General features: G+C 46.2%; 1 protein-coding gene across 1 annotated transcript in view; it reads left to right on the top strand.

Moving 5' to 3' along the window:
* MAD1L1 (mitotic arrest deficient 1 like 1) overlaps positions 1-23,569 on the top strand; it is a 461,411-nt gene extending 437,842 nt beyond the window's left edge. Inside the window, exon 18 of the mRNA XM_083585714.1 lies at positions 22,803-23,569. Within this exon, the coding sequence (XP_083441840.1) occupies positions 22,803-22,961 (159 nt within the window). The 3' untranslated portion in view covers positions 22,962-23,569. The remainder of the gene's footprint in view (positions 1-22,802) is intronic.
* The last annotated feature ends 299 nt before the right edge of the window (positions 23,570-23,868 follow it).

The following is a 23,868-nucleotide window of genomic DNA, read 5'->3' as shown; positions in this document are numbered from 1 at the left end:
GAGGTTGGAGCAAAAAGAAACAAGACAAAGGAGTCTCAGGGAATTTCAGTCCTCACAAGTGCCCCATTGGGGCAAGACCAGCTGGGAAGAGTTGCTGTGAGCTCTAGGCCTGAGCTGTTTTGTTTCTTTGAATAAAGAGTTAGCTTCATTTACCTTGTGAGTTATTGCTGACTTGCTCCTGGCTCCTGCCTTGAAAAAGGCTTCCGAATACCAGCTGCTGGAAGCCACTCTTGTGCTTGAATCCTGCTTTTGGGTTTCGCAAGAGAAGCATCTGGTAGGCCACTATGAGACAGGATGCTGGACTAAGTGTCAAACAAAAGGGGAAAGAGGTGCTTTTTCAACATTTTCCGGAGAAAGTGCCTGATACAGCTCTGTGGGGAGGGGCAATATTCTTTTCTGCAGGTGGGGGGGGGGACCATGTCACCAAAACTTTCTTATTTGTAGATGGGACAATTAGAAAAATTCACTGCACATTGAATGAATAGCTCTATTCTCTGACGCAGGGATGGGGAACCTGTAGCCTTCCAGATGTTGCTGGTCTCCAGGAGGCTCAGCCAACAAGATCAGGGATGATAGGAATTGTAGTTCAACAACATATGGAGGACCATAAATTAGCCATCCCTGCTATAGGTTATATCAAATTCTGGTGAAGATATATATTGATACAGTTCTTATCTGGCAGGAAAGTGAAAAATCTAATTGAATTGAATTCATGGGTTAATAGATCCAAAAAGGCCAAATCCAGAATGAACAAAGGCTGCCAGAGATGGAAATAGCTAGATATTACGATAGAGGTGGACACCATATTATAGAATAAAAAGAAAGATGTTTCTCATTTACAATCTCTCACATCCAGAGCATATCTGAGAGAATATTCCCTATGGCCAATTTATAAGAATCACACACAATTGCTCCAAACAGAAAGATTGTACGGCAGAATCTGAAAATCATGTTTTTGCAAAAAGAGGTTATCCAGAGTAAGATGATACAGACAGCTGGAAAGTAAGTAGATAAAGTGAGTAGAGGCAGACTATAGCACGTTCGTAAGAGAACCCCTAAGAACTGAGAAATATGTAATCTACCATATAATAATATCAGTGTTACTTTGAAGCGGCCAATGAGTAAATATTGATATTTGCTATAATGCGCTTGCGAGTGCAAAGGGGAAAAAACTTACGCATTTTTTAAAGGATATGAAACAAAAGAGACTTGATTGTGAGTAGTGAAACTGCTCGGTTAGGTGCTATGGAAAGTCAGGTCTTGGTGCAAGGATCAAGCCCACTCAGGGGCAATTTTCCATGTGGCCTCTAAAAGTCTGCTGTAAGAGACAAAACTGTTTGTTTAACTCTGGCAGTGGGTAGGAATATACGAGTTCACTACATGTAATGCCTAATTTGTTGTTCATAGAATACAATCCCCATGCCCTCCGCAAAAAAGTTTGTAGGGAATATAACCAGATAGCCAAACATTAGAACTGGAGAATGTTGTGGTAATAAACATCAAAAGGTGGGAACACCATTAATGCAACACTTGGATGTATAAATCCTATAATATAGGAGCTCAAAGTGTTTAAAACAAATCAATAAAGTTTCTTTGAAAAAGAAGCCTGGTTGATTTAAATACTGGGCTCCATTATTTCAGTTGGGCTCAATGAATCCCCTGATCTTCCTATACTGTTTGGAAGCCTCCACTTGTTTGGTTTTTTGCTTTTTTTTCTTCCAGCATAGCATGGCTATCTGCTTTCTCCACCTCTCCATCCACTGCTTAAATTAATTTGGGTTTCTAGATGCTGTGTAGAGCACAACTTTTTTTCTTAACACTTCTTTTTCAACACTACAGTTCTAAAGGGAGAGCTAATACTCTTGTTAGACTCATTACATTCTTCGCTGGAGCACGATAACCTTTCGTTTTACTGAGTTGTTTGTGATGATACTTTTAAATCAACCTCCCCAACTTGTTGCCCTGCTGATGTTTTGAACTGCAACTCCTATCATCCCTGATAGCTGCACTGCTCGGAGCTGTTAGGAATTAAGTCCAAAGTACCTGCAGGGCACCAAGTAGAGGAAAGCTGGTTTAAATATTTATCAGCTCTTCTTATTTTCCTCTATAAACATATCATAGAATTGTAGGTTTGGAGGATTCCCTGCTGGATGAAACTCAGGGTCCATGTGGCCTAACATCCTGTTTTCAACAGAAGTCAGCCAGATTTCATTGAAAGCTCCCAAAGAGGGTGTCATGGCAAAAGCTCCTTTCTGTATGCATAACGTACTCTCCATAAAGTATGTACAGACTTGGTCCAGATATAAAACTGCCTAACCATGGTTAGCAGGTCCAGAGTGCCATGGGACTGGTGCACTTTCAGGGTAGGATGCTGGAGTCTGACTTGGGAGAGAGGGTCAGCAATTTGTGAGGAACTGTACTGGCTAGGAGGGAAGAGTCAGAGGCAGAAGAAGCTTCAGAGCTGGAGAGTGGCGCACAGGATGGGTCAGGAGAAGAAGAGGAAGAAGCAGGTCAGGCAAATGAAGAGCCAGGTGCTTCTCCACTCCCTTGCACCACTGTCTCCCTGAACCAGAAGGGGGTTGAAAAGGAATGAGCAGAGGAAGCTTCCACAAAGCTGTAGTCTCCGGCTGTGTGTGCACCGTCTGTCGGGGAAAAGGTACATAAACTGGTGGAAGGGAAGTGGTCCCCTGTTTCTGCAACTGCTCCTTAGAGCACAGACCTGGAAATAGCTTTGTCGATGTTAGATTGGTGTGCGTAGGTCTCCAGAGGTGTAGAAGTGACTGTAAGTGTTATCTTTGCCAATATAGAGTTAGCAATCTGCCCTGTGCATTCCTTTGTCCCTGAAGTGCCCTTGACAGGCACTCGTCCCTTTTCTTCCCAGCTTGGACAAGCGTCCGTACCCCTTGTTCAGTTTCAGAACTAGCTATGGCTTGTGTCCTGTGAGCACAGGAAAAAATATTTCTAGCCAAGATTGTACAATGCGATTTGGTGCTGACTACAGCTAGTGAGAACACCAGCACAGGTGTAACGCTAACTCTTATCAATTTGCAAACTGAAAGGGAGGACGGATGCCTGCCATGTGGATTTTTTGAATCAGCACACCCCGTGTCCTAACCCATTATAGGGGATCAGGCAGCATCACATCTGCACAATGCTGGCCATGGCAAGCTTTTGCTACTGTTGCCTTTTCATTGCTGCCACTTGCCAGCCAGCCAGTGAGGAGGAGGCGGAGGAGAAGAAGAAGAGGAGGAGGAGGAGTTTGGATTTGATATCCCGCTTTATCACTACCCGAAGGAGTCTCAAAGCAGCTAACAATCTCCTTTCCCTTCCTCGCCCACTACAAACACTCTGTGAGGTGAGTGAGGCTGAGAGACTTCAGAGAAGTGTGACTCGCCCAAGGTCACCCAGCAGCTGCATGTGAAGGAGCGGGGAAGCGAACCCGGTTCACCAGATTACGAGTCCACTGCTCTTAACCACTACACCACACTGGCTCTCAGTGTGAGAAAGCAAGCGGTGGCGTCTCCTGCTCTTCCTTCCCTCCACCACCATTATCTGGACCAGGGAGAGAAGCAGGTGAAGAAGTTGCTGTGGTGAAGAAGAGGAAGCAGGGCTGAGAGGGCTTTTCTCAGTGGCTGCTCTACTGGGGTGGGGCCCTTGGCAAACGCCTGACCACGCCAACCCTGCGTCTGCACCAAGCCGCTCTGATTTACACTCATTCTGTCATCCAAATCACTGAGAAGTTTCAAAAAGAAACTTGATCAGCTGGGAGTTTTCCTGTTGGAACTGGGCTCTCCGTTCAGTGTGATAAACAAGTCTGTTTTCCTGTCTAAAAGCTGTTTGGGGCATTGTGACGAAATACTAAGCCTAAGTGATTTTTGACTGACAGGCAATTGTTATTTATGTTTTTGCCTTGTCCTCCCATCCAAAGGCAGCGCCAGTATCAAAGATAACAAGGCAGAGGCTGGGATGTGAATTCTCCCGGCTTCCACAACTAAAGCTGGTTAAAACCCTATTCAGAGACAGGCAGCATCTAATGAGCTTCAGGTTGGAAAGGTGTCATGGTGGGGAACTTTAAAGTGGGTGGTTGCCAATTTTGAAAGGGATCTGTCTGGGTCCTGAGCCTGGATGATTTTGGCTGCAAGATTAGGGAGCAAGTCTGACAGGCAGGTTAGACCCTCAGCACATAACACAATTCTCAAAGTTTTGGAGTGGAGCACAAATTGTGTTTTGCTTGGGATTTTCCTGCTATTCTATCCTACTTGAGAAGAAGCCATATTTGCTGTCTCTTGTTAATAGTAGCAAGAGCATATTGAGCTAATACGGGGAGGGGGGGAGAGAAAGAGAGAGAGAGAGAGAAGGAGAAAGAGGAGGGGGGGAGAGAAGCCACAAAGAACCTTCCTTCCACATCTCTCTGAAGGATGGAATTAGTCACTCGCTTACTTGAATGGCACCTTACCTGCCTTTTAACCCAGCTCCTGCCAACCTAGCAGTTTGAAAGCATGTCAAAGTGCAAGTAGATAAATAGGTACCGCTTCAGCGGGAAGGTAAACAACGTTTCCGTGCGCTGCTCTGGTTTTGCCAGAAGCGGCTTAGTCATGCTGGACACATGACCCGGAAAAACTGTCTGCGGACAAACATCTGTTCCCTCAGCCTGTAAAGCGAGATGAGCGCCACAACCCCAGAGTCGTTCACCACTGGACTTAACTGTCAGGGGTCCTTTACCTTTACACTGATAGTGAGATGCCGCTATGGCTGGCTATCCCAGCCTTTGTACGTTGCAATGTAACAGGCCACATATGGTGCGTAAAGCTGTACCTATATCTTGACTAGTAGCCATTTTCTGGAGTCAAGTTCAATTTAGTTCTTTGTAGGGATGCCACAAATACCTGCCTTTTTGCTCACATTGAGAAAGCCGCATATTTTTTGTTGTTGTTGTTGTGGATAAGCTTCCCAAGCAGGCAGCAGGTTTGAAAACATTGTCCAGTGTCTATGGAGTGAAGGAGGCAGCTATGGAAAATTGCATACAAATGTATTAGGAGAAATACATACAACAATGTGCAGACTGGGGTTTTTTAAATGCAAATTGATTCATAAATGGGGTTGGCTGAATGGGGTGGAATTGAAAAAGCAACTGAGAGAAACTGAAATTGACAAATTTGTCTCTTGCTAGTGTCCAGTAGGTAACGTTGAAGCAAGGTATTGCTTTCCCCGCATTATATGTCAAACCGCAAGCTGCTGTTATCACAATTACTCACCTTCTGCTTTTTGGATGTGTGAATGGTACAGGCGGAGGCAGGGGAAAGAAGTTCCTGATCTCCACGGAGCTTGCAAAGAGGAAGCGACAGCAGCTAAAGTGTTTTTTTGTTACCTCTGAGGTCTGAGCAATAACCTTAAAAACAAGCACATGAAACGGTTGAGTTTAGAACAACTTTCCTCTTGTTGTAATGCATTTTCTGTCTTCATTTATTGCCTCTTAACATCTTTGTTTACGGAGCTTGGGAAGTGATCTGGAGAGGTGGCAAGATCTGGGAACAGGTTGAGAGCAGCTGCTTTCGGCTGTCAGATTTGACTGGGTTAAATGTGAACATGGATTAGCAGAAACAGACGCATTTCTGGATTGACGGTCGCTTGGAACATTTTGCTATGGGTCCCCAAAAAGTGATGCCTGTCTTGGGACACTGCACCAGTAATGCTAGGACCATGGTAACCTCTGAGACATGAAATGATGTAGGAGTTTCTCATGTCCGCCTAGGGAGGAAAGCAGGAAAAGTGGACAAAAAGGTAAAACTGGACTCCTGTCGGCTTCTGGACTTTGAACCGTTAAGACAGCCAACCTGGGGCTTGCAAGACGTTTTGGGCTACAACTCCACATCAGTCCCAGTCTGCAACGGCCATGCCGGTTGCGGCTGCTGGGATTTTGTTCCCAAACATTTGGAGGGCACTAGGTTGGAGAAGGCTGTATGATCTGTTTGCTGCAAACATCACAATTATAAACTGTTGTATCTAGAAGGAGCATTCAGAATTTGTTTTTGTTTTTTTAAGGAACCTGGAACTTGGTAAGGGAGGCATTAAAAGACTTGTTGCTTCTTGCAGTAAAATCACTAGCCGGAACACTGGAGAATACACGGCAGTAATTTTATTAGCTTTTCTTTTCCATATTTGGGGTGGTGGCGGCGATAGCATAATGAAAAATATTTTCCTGGAGCTCATATTTGTAGTATAAAATTACTGCTCCACTCTGGTGCTTGCTAATTGAACTGGAAAATAATCACAAGGCATGTGTGAGAGTCACGTGACTCCCGATAGCCAGAAGCTTATCTGGGCAATGATGAAGGAATTGGCGGGCGGGAGGATGCAGTAAACTGAATTTTATCTCCACCATTTGGCAGTATTTATAGTTAATCAAAAAGGAGGGTACATTGTGATCACAAAATGTGGCAAAAAGATGAAATGGTCAGATTGTTAAGGGCTGTTCTAAGGACCCCTTTATGCATTACATTTTTCAGGTGTAAGCCCATGTTTTAAGTCTGCACCTTAAAGTGTTGCATGTATAACGTGTATTAAACATTGCAAACACATGTATTAAACACGGGAGCCATGATTGGCTGCAGCTCTGATCTCTGTATGTGTCTCTGTACAAACTTAGCACAGGCCAGAGTTGGTGGTGGAGTACTGTTCATGCTTTGCAGGTTCAGTCCTTGGCATCGCCTGTAAAGGATCTCCAGCTGCAGTGCTGGAATAAACCTTTGCTTGAGCCTGGTCACAGCAGACAGAGATGGGCCAGTGAACTGGCTGGCAGTCTAAGGCTACTGGAGTTTGCCTGTAATGTGCAAAATGGCCCCTAGGCGGCAAGGCATGTGATCCATGTTTTGTTCTGTGCAATTTGTCAAGATCTACCCAATTTTGCCTTGTGCAATGTGCAAAAGCACATTGCTTTCTTTTCAGTGTGTTAATGCCTGTATTTTACACAGCTGGATTTTCTACAGAAACACAATAAAAGTGCATTCCCTTGGAATCGAGACTCAACCATAAATATCAAACAGGGGCTGCTAGAGAGACATAAAATGCCTCAGGGCCTCTTAGTGTAAACGTTTTTTGTATGGTTCTTATGGAAAAGGGTTGGATTTCTGTCTTTCCCCCATCCCAAACTTTAAATAGCCTGTTTTATTTATAAGTTTTTTCTTAACTTGAATCCAAAAGTCCACCATAGTCCACCATACTGGAATGAAGGAACAGCCTCTAACCTAAATACTTACCAGATAAATTGCAACAATAGGTAAAGCGCTCAACCCACATTGTGCAGCAGTTTTGTCCATCACAGAGAGTTCCACACACCTTTGGGGGCTTGGGATATAATTCCTGTACAATACTCCTGCAGGCAAAGTTCTGTTAGAATTGAAGGGGATTAACAGTTTGCGATATTTCAGGGGGCTGCTGTCGAGAGCAGGCAGGAAATCACAATCAGCATGCAAAAGTCCTCACAGAGCTCTTTGGATCCTGTGCACAAATATTCTTTGCATGTCAAAGATGATATATGAATGATGGAAAATAATCTTTAGCAGATATTCCCAATCGTAGAAAATCATTGCTGAAAGGATTTCAGGTCTAGTGATAGTTGTCTAGAAGAAACCATGTTTCTTCTAGTTGTCTAGAAGAAACCATGATCATTTGTTATAGATCTGGTGGCTTCAGTGGAATCTATTGCCATCTAGATTAATTCCCTGGATTATGCTTTTCCAGCATCATTCTGTCTGACCTTGATTCTATGGAGGTGCTGTTGTGGTTGGAACGCATATCAGCACCCCGTCTGGAAGACAACATACAATCAAGAACAGCCGTGACCCATGCTGTAAAGAACTTCTGTTGTTGCTCAGAATCTTTCATCCGACGGAAGCACAAAAGCATCCATCGCAGAAAGCTGTTTAAGGCGCTTATGTCTCTAGATGAAACATGTTTGGAAACATTTGATTTTTCCTCCTCCTGGCTAAAACCCATTTGATGCCAAAAGGAGGTCTGTTCTGTAGTTTATTTTAGAACAATAAAATATATTGGCAAGAATGAAGCTAAGACTGGAAAGCAGAAGATCAAGGAGGAGGGGGCTGTTGGTCAGCAGAGATTATTGAAGAGGCCTGTTCCCATTCCCTTCGAAATAAATAACTGCTCAGGCTCTCCCCAGATCACCTTGTCACTTTCTTAGCCCTCTTCAAGAGGTAACAGATTGTCTTATTTGGGCATCAGGGATGATTACTGAAAGATGTGATGCAGTGAGAGAAGCCAGATTTTAAAGAATGCCCAAGGGCTGCAGAGATTGCCTTTTGAGCGGTTTGGCTGCCTCTAGGTCATTGCTAATTAGCTACGTGTTGCCGAAAGAAATAAGCATTAAAAATGTAACACCATGTGATGGAAACAGTCACCAATCACACCATCTCCCCTTTGAAGTTGGGACGTTTCCTGTCGCCCTGAGAAATCTGGTGAAGAGAATACAGTCACATGGGGAAAGTGGCAGGGAAGGGAAAGGAGAGCATCTATCTGAAAGAGCATTTAATAAAGCCAAGGCAGTATTGGAGCTCAGACGAGACCGGAGTGTGACAGCTGTTACTGGATCTGTGATGCATACAGGCCTGCTGGCAAAAATGCATCACTTTGTATGATATCTGGGCGCCTTTTCTGCTGTCCATAATTGCAGAGATGGTGTCTGCATAAATCTTTTCCCCAGTGCACCTCTAGCAAAAAGGAGCTGAGCTGGGGGGGTGGCAGCCCCGTCAGGAGAGGAGCTCTAGCACGAAGTGAGAATTATTCACATCTCCGAAAGCTGCAGTAGGCTTTCAACCAAACATAGTGCTAGATAGCTCCAACAGTGGTGTGAATACAAATGTTGGCATTCGTGTGGATTTACCTGTTTTTGTAGGATCCATATCACGGTGGCTCAACCACCATCCCAACTGAAGGCAACAAATCCCAAATGGAAGGGCTATCTATAAGTATGGAGTGTGTGGTTTTCTAGGTTAAAAGCTGGTAGGGCTTAAGGGTCTATCAAACCAAAGAAAGCATGAACTGGGACCTTGTGTGTTCAGGCTAGGGCAGCCTTTCCCAAGCCTTTGGGCTATAATTCCCAGCCAGCATGGTCATTGGTAATGGGAGTTGGAATCCCAAAAATCAGGAGGGCATCAGTGTGGGGAAACTTGGGCTAGGATTTTTTCCTCTGAACTAAGACTGTGGCTGTTCAGAGCCTTAACAGCAGTGGGCAATCTCAACTCCTGCAATGTACAACCAGTATGAAGCCTTTGAATTGGCCAGACCTGGTATATTATTAGTCATATTTATTATTTAATATATTTACATCCCAACCTTCCCCCAAGTTTGGATTCAAGGTGGCTTACAACATTTTAAAACATCCGTTCTAGATGTCAGGATAGGTATCAAGAGCTTCGCCTTTGCCTTTTGCCAGATCAATAACTGCACCCTTCTGCTGGCTACAGCTGCCCACTCAAGCCCCCCGTTCCCCCAGTAAAGAGCCTGGATTTGGGGAAAATGTTTCACTTCTAGTTCCTGAAGGAGAACCCAAAAGGTAGAAATCCCAGGCCAAAATAAAAAATTCAGGACAGTTTCCCTTAGTTAAGCAGTAGAAGCCATTCCGTTAGGACACCAAGGAGGTAGATAAAAGGAAACCTTTTCTGGAATGGTGAGTTCTGTTATCTGAAGACAACTTATATGCGTCTGTCACTCAACCTTCCGTCTAGGGGCTTCCTTTGCTTGTCTGTTAACTTTGCTGCCTTCCAGTACTGAAATTGGCTGTGGGTTTCTTTGTAAAGCTGCCGGGAGAGCCATCCTGGAGAAGGCAGCAGTCACTGGAGCAGGAAGGGATTTAAGTGCTGCTGTGTCTGACTCCCAGCCTCCAAGTATTAGCACAATAATGAATTTCGGGCCTGGCTTGGGAGAGAAAAATATCATTGAGGGCTGTCAAATTAATTGATCTTCCCAGCATCCCACTTTTCTGTTTTCTGTCATGCACGGCTTGCTGATCTTGTTGAATCATTTCCCGAGTCGACTCGGTACCTTGTGGAAGACACTGAGGCTGGTTATAGCTGCTCAGTGCCACGCCAAACTCATAAAATAAGGCTGAAATTAATTAAGGCGATAACGTTTAAGCTGGCTTGACGAAAGGTGTCACCTTACTGTTAGGTAAGCTGAAACCATTCTGATGTCAAAGTAGGTGCTTGGCGAGGGCAGCAGGAGGTTAAATGTGATTTGCAAAGCGCTACAAATCAACAATGTGAATGGGCATTTTGTGATGGGTAAGATGCTGTCTGGATCAGCCTGGATTCGAAGTGGTCTGCGCATTGGAGAGCAAGCCCAAGACTCCAGGGAGGGGGAAGAAGAGACAGTCTTGTCCTCCAAGGGGCCAACACAGCACCACAATGATCCAGACTTAGGAAGGCTGGAGTCAGACAATATGTCAGTTTAGCTCAGTATTTATCTACACAGACTGGCAGCAGCTCTCCCAGGTTTCAGACTTCATAGAATGAGCCAGGGCCCTTCTATATGCAAAGCAGGTGTTCTACCACTGAACTATGGCCCTTCTCCCAAACAATTACATGGGTTCCTCCTGACTTGCCCTTTCTATTGCTCCTTCCTGGTCAGGCCTGAGTCTTTGACTGGACAACAACCAGCCTTCCTCTGGGCTTACTTCCCCAGTCATGCTCAAGGTACCTTCGCTTGTTGACCTGCTTCTTCCTGCTCTGCCTCTCTGCCTGGAAGTTGCTCTGCATATTGGCAGGCCTTTCTGACCACTTCTTCTCTCCCATCCCAATGCAGATGGACATCTTGGCACAGGCCCCTGGCTCCTGATTGAGGGCCAGGTTAGATGTAACATGGGTCAAGGAGCTGATCCTTACCCTCTCTTCCATGTGATACAAGTGCTCTGTGATGGCAAGGGCAGCATGTCGCATTGTGCAGTATTCCCATGTGGCGTTGGGAGAGCAGAGGAGACATGAGGGGTTACGAGCTCCCTGTTGCTTACTGCATCTAGTTTAGTTCCCACTTTCCCTCTAGACTTACCCTCCTGCAGATCTTCTCCAGGGCTCCATCCAACTTTGATCCCAGCTCTGTGGGACACAAACTTCATCTCCTCGCAGGCTTGACTGCATCTGTATCCTGGTTCCGGTGTTTCTGTGGGCAGCCACTAGGTCTAGAACTGAGAAACCCCTGTTTTGTGTACAGCTACCCTGGGCCATCTAAAGCCTTCCTGTTCAGGAATTTGCTTGAGTAACTATGGCCATAACTGGCTCCAGCTCTCAGCTCCTTTTCTGGTTCCCTTGGCTCAGACTCAGTTCAGTTCCTGGCTCTGGACTCCCACTCAGTAGCTGCCTATACAGCTCAGCTCCGACAGTGTCAGCTCTTGGCAGGATGCAGCTGGGGTGTCCCTTGGGCACAGATAGGGAAGGTGCAGAGGGGCAGTGGATCTGGTCACAGACAGGTCAGAGGTCAGGCACCAGGCCAAGCAGACAAAGGTCAAGAGCAGAAAGCAGGAGAGCAGGCAGCTCATGCATAAGATATGTTCCTTGGACGTATGAGCTGGCTTGGCTTTTAGAGCCTGGTGTGCCTTGATTGGCTTGGAGAATCAGCTGACAGTATTCAAGCTGGGAGATCAGCTGACTTCTTTGGAGCTAGCACTGCAGCCCCAAAGGGAAAAGGGTTGCCATGTGTCCTCTTTTTCCAGGACACAAGCCCCTAAAGTCTAACTAGCCTGAGCTTCTGAGGAACCACAGTGTTGGTGACCCAAGATGTGACGTGCTAGACCCTGGCTGGTGGAAGCCTTCCATCAAGGCCACCCTCCCACTGCTTTAGAGAAGTAGCAACCAATATCATCTTGGGTTTTCCTTTTTTCTTTTCCTCATCTGAAGAACAATAATTCTTCCTCTCTCTCTCCCTCTCCCTCTCCTTCCCTCCCTTGTAGACCTAAATCCTCTTCTTGGTGTCTCTGACTTTGCATGCAAGTGACGAAGCACATGCTGCTGTTCTTGTTTCTTAATTTATACTGAGGTTCTGCCTAAGGGCACTAGGCTGAGACGAAATAAGAACGTAGAAGAGCAAAGATGACTAAACCTAGTGTGAAGTACCAATGAGATTTGCTATCAACCCCGTATGTTGCTTTTACAAAACAATTCCTTGTGTCTTGGAGATGGGCAGCCAAAGTGCCTGTTCTTCTTCTGCTGAGACAAACTTTTCATACAATTATTGCCTGCCGGATCCACGTGCTTAAGTGTCAGTGGACTCCCTATGCTAGCATCAGTCCCCGGAGCCTGGTGCCACCCGCCCACTCCATTCCACCTTTGCAAGGATAGTTACACTGTGCAAAACAGCTGCCAAATGGATTAATCATACCTGCTCTTCTTCAGCATGATTGTAGAGCAACTCACCCATCATGAGTAAAGCACCACTTTATCCCCATCCCCCCCCCAATATTCACCCCCACAGTCTCTTTCAAAGAGAGGAGCCTGTCACAAGAAACAAGGGAAATGATTTCTATTTGGCAGCCGATGAATCCTGAGGTCTTCAACAACCCACCTGCATCATGAATCACCTAGAAGGCCCTCCAGCTGGAAGCTGCAGGTTGTCATCCTCACTTTTTTATTTTATTCTTTAACTACCTGGGAGGAGGTCGAGGAGGAAAGCCAGTGGGGCGCAAGGGAGAGAGATGCAGGAAATATACCAACACCCCTAAAATAGCATCACAAACTAAGAAAGCTAATCAAAAATATCCCAGAGAAGTAGGGCCGCATGGCCTCTTTCCTCAAACCGGGCACAGCAACCTTCAATGTGCTATCTGCTCGTTAAAAAAAAAAATCATTGTTTTTTATGTCCTGCCCCTGGGGCCTGATGAAGGAGCCATATATAAGAAATAAAATGTTCTCAATATGGTTTTATGTTATCATCAATGAACATTGGCCTTGACAAGCCAAAATAGAGCTTCTGTAATCGGAGGCCATTTGTCTCTGATCACAGGATGCTCGGGGTGAACAGCAGGCACATTATGCTCTGCCTATGAGCATCTACAGAAGTAGATCCTTGGGGCAGGGAGGACCCAGAGCACAGCAGTGGGGTGCATGGTTCACACGCCAAAGGTCTCACACTCAATCGTCTGCATCTGTATTAAAAGTACTAGGAAGCAGGGGAGTTTCCTAGGTACCTAGATGGACTCTTGGTCTGATCCTGCAAGGCGGCTCCTTAATGTTTGCTTGGGGATTGATGCCTACCTTGGGAGCATCTCCTGAGAAACTGATTTCCTTTCTGCAGTGGCTGCTGTGACCATATCTATCTATCTATCATCTATCTATCTATCTATCTATCTATCTATCTATCTATGGCCTCTCAGTTCTCCTTCGTTTTGAAACACTGGTAGGATCTTATTACAAGATGGACCAGAAGATGTGCAAGGATCACGCAGTGTCTTCTTCTTTATGTTGGAGAAGAGATCTTAGTGAGAGCAAATACCCTGAAAAAGCTTGTGGGATCATTGCAAGTTGGCAAAGCTTATCAAAGCAAAAAAAAATTGAGATTTTAACTGTGTGCTTCTGCTGCCCTACAAATGGCTTCTTTGGTGTTACTGATGTTGCAGACAGATGGCCTGGCAGCCCCCTTTATAGGGCTTGGATGGGGGAGGGAGATGCTGCTGCTAGTGGTAGTTTCTCTTTTTCTAGTATGAGCTCAGATCAATATGGCAGGCTCACAGATGGTCAGGAGATGCAACACAGGCGTGCTCGGAGCATTAGCAATGAAATGCTTTCCTTCAGCAATGGAGTGTTTCTGTCAAAATGGCCTTGCGCCTATAAGTAGGCAGGAGAAAGTTGAAAGGTCAGAACCTGCTCCTGTTTCTGGGATCAGGATTTCGCCTTAGTGTTTATTTTTAACTAGGTCTGAGCCAAATATTCTCCTTTGTTTTTGAGTCTCAAAAGTACATATTTTTGAGTGCCAAACCAGCACCAGTCCAAATCCCTTAATCATATTTTTTTCCCCTTGTCTCCTCAATCTGGTGCTGCTTTCTTGGTCATTTCCAACCCTGCCCCTCTTCTTCCACCCCCCCCCCCGCCCTGGTTCCATCCCTTTCCAAAGAGATTCTAGTGAAATGCCTTTCTACTTGGGCCAGTGTTTCTGCTTTTGTAGAAACATGTGGGGCTGCTCCTGAAGGCACTTCCCCTTTCTTGCTCTAGGCCAGGGGTCCCCAAACTAAGGCCTGCGGGCCGGATAAGGCCTGAGGGACTCGTTTATCCGGCTCGTGGCTATGCCCGCTGCTGCCACCCATTCTTACTGGCGCTGCACTGCACAGCTGCCCACTTCCAGGTCGGAGGAGCACTGGAAATAGCTTGTACACATGCGCAAGCATTATTTGCTCATGCGCAAGCATTATTTCCGGTGCACATCCAGGTCGGAGGAGGCCTGTGCACATGCGCAGAAGCTATTTCCGGTGCTCCTCAAACCCAGAAGTGCGCCAGAAATAGTGTGTGCGCATGTGTATGGGCACACGCTCCCCTGCCCTCCATCCCACCATGTGATCGGCGCAGGAGACACCTGCCCAAAGCACTGTAAGTTTGCTGACCCCTGCTCTAGGCCCCCATCCTCATCCCCAGAAGATTAGAATTCTGAACCCAGAGTCATTACTGTCTCATGGCCAAGGAGCACTGCACAATCCCTGCCATGTGCTTACCTGTAGCAGAAACAACTCCTGCCCAGCATCCATCCTGTTCTTGATTTGGGAGCAATGGAGCTACAGGTGCAGGTGTGAGCTCAGTTGCTTTCTTTGCGTGGGTGTACCACAGTTGGGCGTCATTCTCTGATTTTTGGTATGTGAAAGCTGGTTCATTACTCCCCTGGTTTTAAGGCAGGAAGCAGGGGTCTCCCACCCTAAAGAAAGAAGGAGATATGGTGTGGTGGTCAGGTGGGTCTCAGACGCTGAATAAGAAGTGCAAAGAGAGTGTGCAGTTGATAGAAATCTTGCTTTGTACTTCAGATTGCTCTTTGCCTCTCTCACACAGGTATTCAATTTCCTTTCTGGCCCTGTCAGCCAGCTTCTCCTTTCTTGCCCACCCTGAAAGAGCAGCTTTTTCATTGTGTTCCCTGGAAGTCATTTTAATCGCTGTCCACTCCCTACCCCCTCTTTCGTAAATTCACTTTATATATCAAGCCAGCGACACGGGGTCAAAAGTCTTGGCAAGAAGCAATTATTATAAAGAACTGGCCGACCACTTTTAGCTTACAAAGAGAATATTATAGTCAGGAGGAAGCTAGAGACACAAGCGTTACTGCAGGGAAAAGCTTCTTTTCTCAGATGGATGGATGGATGGATAGATAGAATCCCTTGCATGTCACCTGGACACGGCAGTTCACAGAATCATACAATTGTAGTGTTGGAAGGGACCCTGTGTGTCATCTAGTCCAACCCCCTGCAATGCAGGAATCTCAACTAAAGCATCCAGGACCATCCCACCTCTGCCCTATTAGAGTCACATTGTTAAGCTGTCCTGCGGGGGTGGAGAGAGGACTGCGCAAAGTAATGTCACAGAGGCTTCAAAATCTACCAGCTGCTAAGAAGAAAAATCAAGAAAAATAGTGCTACTGACAACCTCATAAGTATTGTCAGCCTGAACCCCGTCACGTGGGCCAATTTGTCTTGTTTGGTGTTTTTAATATTTCTATCACTTTAAATGAACACCTCCTAATTATAGTGATTTACTAGCTACCCAGGGACATGATATTTGAGCAGGGCCTAATGCTTAGGAGAGGCTGATCAGTGAGGCATGATTCAATTTGGGGATTTTGATAATGATATCACCACCCAGGAGAGCAAAGTTTTGAGCAATTATTCCGCTTCTCAGAAGTCTCCTCTGATTGCATTGCAGAACTAACGTGCCTGTGTCTCTCCCATCACTTCCTCTCCTGCCTTTCCATTATCCTTATGTTTTGGGACAATAACTAGGAAAATCCTTTAGAAAGACAAATTCGCATTTTGGTAGCTTTATGTTCCCACTTTTAAAAGTTATAGGATCATAGAGTTGGAAGGGACTCTGGGGGTCATCTACTCTGATCCCCTGCGATGCAGGAAGAGAGAGAGAGAGAGCTTCACAGTATTCAACACAAAGCAAGGCTACTTTTCACTATCTGAAATACCTGTCGAGGCTTACACTCTTGACCACTGCCCCTCACTGGTTCATCTCTCCTTAGAACCAGTTCATCTCTCCAGACAAGACCCTGCCATGTCACGGGTCTATTTTCTATCGACCTATTCTTTTCAGCTGGAGCCCTCCCTGCCTGGTGCCTGTCTCTCAGCTCCGCCTTCACTTGTTCCACTCTGCAAAGGCAACACAACACACAATAGTTACCACCTGGGGCTGAAAGATGATAGATCTACTGAGAGTCCCATTGTCTGCTCTTCAAAGATGTCTGTGTGGGAGAGACGCTGGCTGCTGTTCTAAGGACAGTATGGCTGGCTTTTCCCTCATTAGATCAGCACACTTATAATGTGGACCCCACAAAATTCTCCTCCAGCCCTAGTAAGGGCCATCAGGATCTAAGCCACTCCCTTTGTCCTTCCAGATGTTGTTGGACTACAGCTCTTGTCATCCCTGACCACCAGCCATGGGCATTGGAATCCAACAACATCTGGAGAGCCACAGGTTCCCCATCCTTTGATACGGACAGTGTTACATCTGACCATGTGCTGACCCCGATCACACCATTTGACCCAAACATTTGGAATCGGCTCTCCTCTCCTTCGTTATCTCAAGGTCCTTCTGCACCCAGAGTTTTCGGTTTGAAATGGTTGTGACTTTCAAGACTAGATCTTGTGCATACACCTGAGAAGCCTGAAAGAGGATTGTGTGCCTTGCATTTTGTTTCATGCACCAGCTTTGTTTCCTAGGCTGCCCTTTCTGTGTGTCGACATTCCAGAAGAAGCTGGTGATCTCTCTGTGAGGCAGCTTTGCCGTTTTCAGAGACAGCTGCGCATAGACAGTTAGCTCCTGACATTTAGAAAAATCTTAGAATCTAAAGCAAGAGGCAGAAACCAAAGGATTTTCCTGCTAAAAGGTCAAAACTGTGGGTTTGTGTGCTTTTTTTCCAAATAAAAGAAGGGAAGGATGTTTTAACATTGGTTTGTTGGTCTGTGACAAGATCTAAGCCTGCTAAAGTGGAGATTAGAAAATACAGACCATGGCAGGGTAATGAAAATGGCCAGCAGCGGGAGGATGTTGTGAAGTGAGGGAAAAGGTTAAGAAAATGCAACAAGGGGGTTGCTTTGAAAAGAGTGCCTTTGTGATGCAATGCACCAGGTAATTCTCCTGGGCAAACCCCACTGAATCTGCCTGGCCCTGTTTAATGCCATCCGAGCTAGTGTCCTTCATCATAACCCTTGGAAGTTAACTCCATCAGGGGATCACGTATTGCGCAAATTCCTTTTATTGTGTCTTTCCTAAAGCAAACTGCACAATCTCCATACCTCTATTTGTAAAAAGGCAACTCCAGGGGTGCTGTGATCCAAATCAGGACCATGGCACGGCGGGAAAGGGGAGCGGGTTAACCCTTCACAAAAATACACACCCCAGTTCCCCCTGTGATTTCTATAAAAAGCAGCTTTGGGGGGAAATGCTTCAATGTTGGATGGGAATGTGGCGTATGTGTGAGGAAAGTGTTTAAAAAATAACCATAGTGTGAGGAAAGTGTTAAACCTGCCCCCACCCTCAAAAAATTGTGCACAATTGTGCCCCCCACCCCTACCCCTTGCAGCTGCATTCTATAAAGAGAAGGATGTGGGGGATCCCAGGCATGATATTCAAATGCACCTTGACACACACACACCCAGCACTCTTCTCTCTGTTAATGGTTAAGAATGAAGCGCCCCTTTCTGTTCTCTCAAATGAGGTTCAGAAGGTTACATTTTCTAAATCTCCACCAACGTGGCATACTTGTCATTCCAGTCGTAAGTCGCGCGACACTCACATGCTCTGGAGTCGTGTATGTTTCATTGCCGAGTGACAACACTGATCCTCCTTTGTGTTTCGCATGTCGCCGCGTTGTCTTTAGAGATGTTGGCATGACCCTGCCAGTCGGATGCAGCAACCTCTCAACACGGAGGGCTTAAAGGGAAAAAATGTGATGCCGCATCTGACACCCGTCTGCACTGAATGTGCGCTTGACTTCCCACTTGGCTTGGGTCAGGGAGGAGGGCGAGACTTGCTGTGCGTTGACAGCTAGGAAAGCTATTCAGGCTTGTCGGAAGAGCTCTGCCGCACCACAGAGGGATGAAGAAGCAGAGATGGAAAGGTGGGATGAGTTAGACTCTTGGGCAGTGGTAGCCACACCAGTGCCCTCCAGAAGTCGGACTACAGGTCCCATCAGCCCCTTTGTCAGCATTGCCAGTGGTCAGGGATGCTTGGAGCTGGTACCCTTTCTCTAGTTGAGTGGTAAAGCTTTTCTCGGCTGGGCACCACTTAAGGTGGGAAGGCAGAGGCTCACATCTAATATCTCTTGTGCAAACAAGGAAACAAAATGAGATAGAAAATGGGTGTGGCAGGGAGAAGACTTGTCCGGGTGCCTCTTTATGGCATCCTAGTTTTCTGTGCACAATGTTCTCTCTCCCCCCCCAAAAAAAAATTTATGGTGAGAATTACAAGAAAATACAAATTTTCACCTGCAGACTGAAATGGTACAGTCCAGGAAAAACTTCATTCCTTGATTCTATTGGCTCTATTCCTGTACTCAGAGGGACAAACCAAGCAACAGAACCTCTGCCACTGCCATCCCTAGGCATCCTTACAGGGCTGTGAGGTCCAGAACTACATAGAGTTGACCGATTGACTAAGCGGTTTTAAGACTGGTGGATCACTACAAGGTTGTGGCTAGACATGGGTGATGTGTTGATATATCACCTGGGATCGGTTTGGTGGCCAGAGCGCAATGGCTCCTTCACCCAGCGGTATTTCACTCCTGAGTCAGGAACGGTGGTGGTTTCACCCATGATATATCACCAGGTGAAGGTGCCATTGCGCTCTGGCCCTCAAACCAAGGGACAAATGAGCCTTGAGGTGGCAAAGCCAATGCAGCTCATTCTTCCTTCAGCATGCCTGGCATTGGCAAAGGAAGAACTCCCTCTGCTGCTGGCACCTGAAGGAACAAAATGCATCGGCCCTGACCCCGTGAGGTGCTGGGATGAAACCACCACCACTCCTACCAAAGGAGCTGAGGCGGTTTCAGCCCACTGTCTTGTGGGGCTGGGCCCGATGCAGTTTGTTCCCCCTTCTGCTGGTGATACATTGCGATGTTGAAAAGCTGATATCGCCCAGCACTAGTTGTGACCTGATCTAAGGTGGGTTGCAACAGCATCACCAGCATGACAGAATTGTTTGGTAGGTCCCCAAATATGTGTTTTGAATATAGGTGGTTCCAGGTCTGTAGTGACTGAAGAGTAATCTCAACCAAGTCACCTGTGTCTGCTTGTATTGGAGCTTATGTGCATAGGCCACGTGCAGACATTACTTCCCCCATGTTGGTCTGGTGACATTGGAGGATGTGCAGAGGAGACAGGTGCACTTGTGTTCTCTTTGTGTATGGGCAGGACCAGGATCAGGTACCATCCAAACCAGCTAGAGAAACTTGCCGTCATTAGAGGAGAGGACACAAAGAATGAATGGGCTGGGAAGTTTATTCCATAGCTAAGAGAGAAAGGGCAGTTGGATCATGGGCCACTCCCTTCTCTCAGGCAACCATTTGGCCCCTTGGCAACCTTCCTCTCCTTCAGTGGCAGGTAGACGGAGTGGAACGAAAGCCGAAAGGCACTATTTCCGAAGCAACTGGCTCACTCAGCGACTGAGAGCTGGTGCTCTGCTGTATCCGTAGCACAAGCCTTCCAAAAGGAATATATATTAAAAAATATAAAGCCCTGAATAATTTACCAATATCCAGTGTTAAAAGGAAGATTGATGGTGTTTTCCTTCTCTCCGAAGACAGCTAATCTTGTCTCATGCAGAAAAGCAAAGGCAGCTAAAGCCTCTTCTCTCCAAGGGGATGCCAGGACATGGCACCATCACGGGCTGCAAATTCACACACACACACACACACACACACACACACACACACACACTGCCCTGCCACACAGGCAGAAAGCCAGCTCTGGATTTACAACCAGTGTGTCAGAAGAAGTACAGGCTGGAAGTGCCAAGGAGGGAGTTCAATTCAGTGGGGAATGCCTACTGTCTGTGCAAAAGGTTCCAGGATCCCTTCCTGGCATCTCCAGTAGAAAGGATCTTGGGCTGCAGGGCCAGGAGAGACCCTTGAAGATAGAGGGGGGATCATTTGACTTTAAAAGAATGATAAACTGAAAATATAGTTTTGCCAGGCAGTAGACAGCAGTGTGTGTGGGCATGTGTATCAAAAATGCTTATCAAGATTTTTCATGTGTTGGGTTCATATGGCTTCTTGAATAATGGAAAGGCTGTTTGCATGATCAGGCACAATTTACTGTTTTACATCATTCAGTTGGGTTTCGCTTGTCATTGGCAGCTTCAAGGAACTTTGTCCCCAGCCCATAAAAAGCCCATTCAGCCACCATTGAGGTTTTCATAGAATCATAGAGTTGTAGAATTGTAGAGTTGGAAGGGACCCTGAGGGTCATCTATTCCAAACCCCTGCAAGGCAGGAATCTCAGCTAAAGCATCCATGGCAGATGGCCAGTCAACCGCTGGTCAAAAACCTCCAAGGAAAGAGAGCCCAGCACCTCCCAAGGGAGTCCGTCCCACTGTCAGTCAGCTCTTACTGTTCTTTCTGATGTTTCCTGATGGAAGTTCTTCCTGGTGTTTGCTCCCCCCTCCACTGCCTATGCACTTTTGAGCCTATTTCCATCAACCTGCGACCCTCCCAACATCGTTGTGGGACTCTGGCGCTGATCAGCTCCAACCAGCATGACCAATGGTCAGGGATGGTGGGAGCTGCTGCAGTCCATCATGCATGGGGTGGGGGCACAGGTTCCCCAACCAAGGAAGGAAAGAAGGTGAGATTCGGCACCTAATACTATCATTGGGGGTGGCGGGGAGTTAGGGGCAATCTTGCCACCACTCCATCAACAGACATTATATTGGAAGGCAATTGGGCAATTTCAGAGCACACAAAATTGAGCTGTATCCAACTATTTTCTACTCTGATTAGACCCATTTAAATGAATGGACATGAGTCCCAGTGCATTTTTCCTAGAAAAATAGCTGTCGGTACTCACCATGAATTTAATATAGTAATTGTCACACTTTTTAACAAACAAACAAACAAGAAGTGCTGGTACTGCGTACCTTGAGTACCCCCTGAAAAAAACCCACTGGATATGACTAATTTGGGACAATTAATTTCAGTGGATGTACTCTGGGTAGAACTTAGATGGATACAAGCCATTCTCCAAAGGTTTTGGAGGAGGGTTATCAAGGCAGTGGTCAACTCTTCTTTGATTTTAATAAAGGACCTGTAGCCACCATCTGGGCATGGAATGATAGAATTGTAGAGTTTGAAAGGACAACAAGAGTCATCTAGTCTGTCTCTCTCTCTCTCTCTCTCTCTCTCTCTCTCTCTCTCTCTCTCATCAAGTCTCATTCTGGGACATTCTAGGTTTTTTAAACTGCCTGTAGGTTTGGAGCTAGAATAGTGTTAAAGGTGGAGAGGATTCAAACATCCCCTGTGAACCTTGGAATATCTTGTGCTCCTGAAATACCCTGAGTTTTGAGAGGGACCAAATTTCCCTGAGTTTTGAGCTGGAACTTCTTGCCTGAGACCTTACTGCTCAGTGCTCCTTTCCTTGTGGGGTACAGCTTCTCTGGCCCACTTTCTACTTGAGTCATTTCACCCTCCAAATACCTCTCTCCACAATGGTTTGCCTGCTGGGCTACCCTTGGCTAGTCTTCTGTGTACAAAGCAAGGGTCCGTCAGCAGCTCTGCCTCTCTGCCCTCAAAATTCCCCCTTCAGCCTTGCTGTGCTCTAGCAGGATGGATGGTGGTGGGTTCCTGGGTTGGCAGCAAAGGAAAGGTTGTCCCTTTGAACTGGGCCTGGGGACCCTTGCTAATGGCTGTTTGGGTACTGCCGCCTCAAGAAAGCACAAAATCAGGCTGCATTTTTCACATACTGTTTCTGATGTGAGGCTTAAATGCATGAAGCAGCTCTGTGGTTGCTTTTGAACAAGATGCCTTCCTGATTAAAAAAAACAACAACTCATCAAAACCGACTTGGGTGTATATGCCGCTGAGCTGTTTAGAAATCTAATGGAAGTAGTGAAGGTTGAATTATCAGATCTTCGGGAAGAACGAGGGGAGGGGGCTGAAGGGCTAAGACCATCAATCTTTCATGGAGACAGGGGATAGAGCTGTTTGTATATTCCAATCCCATTGAGACTGGTTTTTTTGATAGATTACCTTCAGTGGCGCTCCTTTTTCTGCACACGTTAACTCGACAGCCGCTTTCAAGTTTGTTTTCAAAACGTTCTCAACATTCTTCCCACTGCTCGGCAATTCATTATTCATCTGAGGCTTGCGCAAGGGAGCATTGTTCAGAGATTTTGGAAATGCAGAATCTTAATAATGGCCCAATTAAATTGTGTGTTGAACACCTGCCCAGCAGTAGATAACGCTACCTTGATTAGAATAAGATATGCTGTAGGAGTCTCTGCAGCGAGGGTGCTGGAATGTGCTGGTGTCCTGGGAGAACAACACTGGCAGTCATGAATTAACAGCTTCGCTTCCCTTCTCCCACCCACCTTCCTCTTGTTTCCCCCCTGCAGGCATCCAGAGCCCCCCATGCGAAGATGCAGCTACTGGAAACCGAGTTTTCACGGACAGTCCAAGAGCTGATCGACCTCCACCTTCTGCAGCAGGACAGCATCCCAGCCTTCCTCAGTGCTGTCACCCTCGACCTCTTCAGTCGCCAGACCGTGGCCTAGTCCTGCTTTGGCTGTGCTGTTTCTTCTCACCTAAGTTGAAATTTTCCAGTTTCTGCCTTTAATGGTTTCTCAAAGAAGGGGCCAAAGAGATCTCCCCACCCCACTCTTCTTACTCATATTGGATCTTGGTGGCCAATGATAGCTAGGGAATGGGGGACAGCATCTACTCACCTTCCCCCCCAAAAAAAAAGAGTACATGAGTACATTTATGAGGTTTCAGAGGGGTTATGGAGAGCCCCTGCTGGCTGGTAAAGACACCCAAGCCAGAGAAAATGATTGTCTGGTTGCAGCCCAACTTGTTAGCTGGTAAAGGACAAATGCAAATAAGTGTCCTGTGATCCTTCGGGTTTCTTTAATATCCGGACCCCTGAGCACACGTCCTGCTCTGAGGCTGTCCTTTCTCCCCCTTTGGCCCCAAGGCTTCTCTGACAGTATCTGAAATCCAAGGACTGGGAGGGAATGCTTTGTGCTGATTTAGTCTGCAGTAGAAGATTGAGATTTTGACCTTTACCTTGTGCCGGATGAGTTCTCCTCACCTTCTGTTAATTGCTCTTCCTGTACCCTTTCGAGACAGGGGTTCTATGAATAAAGTGTCACTTTTATATCAACTGTGCAGTTTACATGGAAGCCTGCAGTTCTCACTTGCAACCTGACACTCGATTCTAGGGCTGTTTTGACAATGAGACCTGGATGCGCTCCAGAGTTTGGCTCCTCAAGAATGAACACAGGTAACAGTGATGAATCAGAAGCAGAATTTTATTATGTCAAAAAAGGAAATTGGCTTATTATCTCAAAAGTAAATTGGCACATTTACTAAAAACATTAAACGCAATCAGCAAAGAACACATCAATACTAAGCTGAGCTTGGGAGAATTAAAACCAGTACAAGAGTTATTGTTAGAAGCAA

The sequence above is a fragment of the Podarcis filfolensis genome (genome assembly GCF_964270895.1).
Source record: "Podarcis filfolensis genome assembly, chromosome: 14".
Lineage (NCBI taxonomy): Eukaryota > Metazoa > Chordata > Lepidosauria > Squamata > Lacertidae > Podarcis > Podarcis filfolensis.
This window is presented reverse-complemented; position numbering and strand designations above follow the sequence as displayed.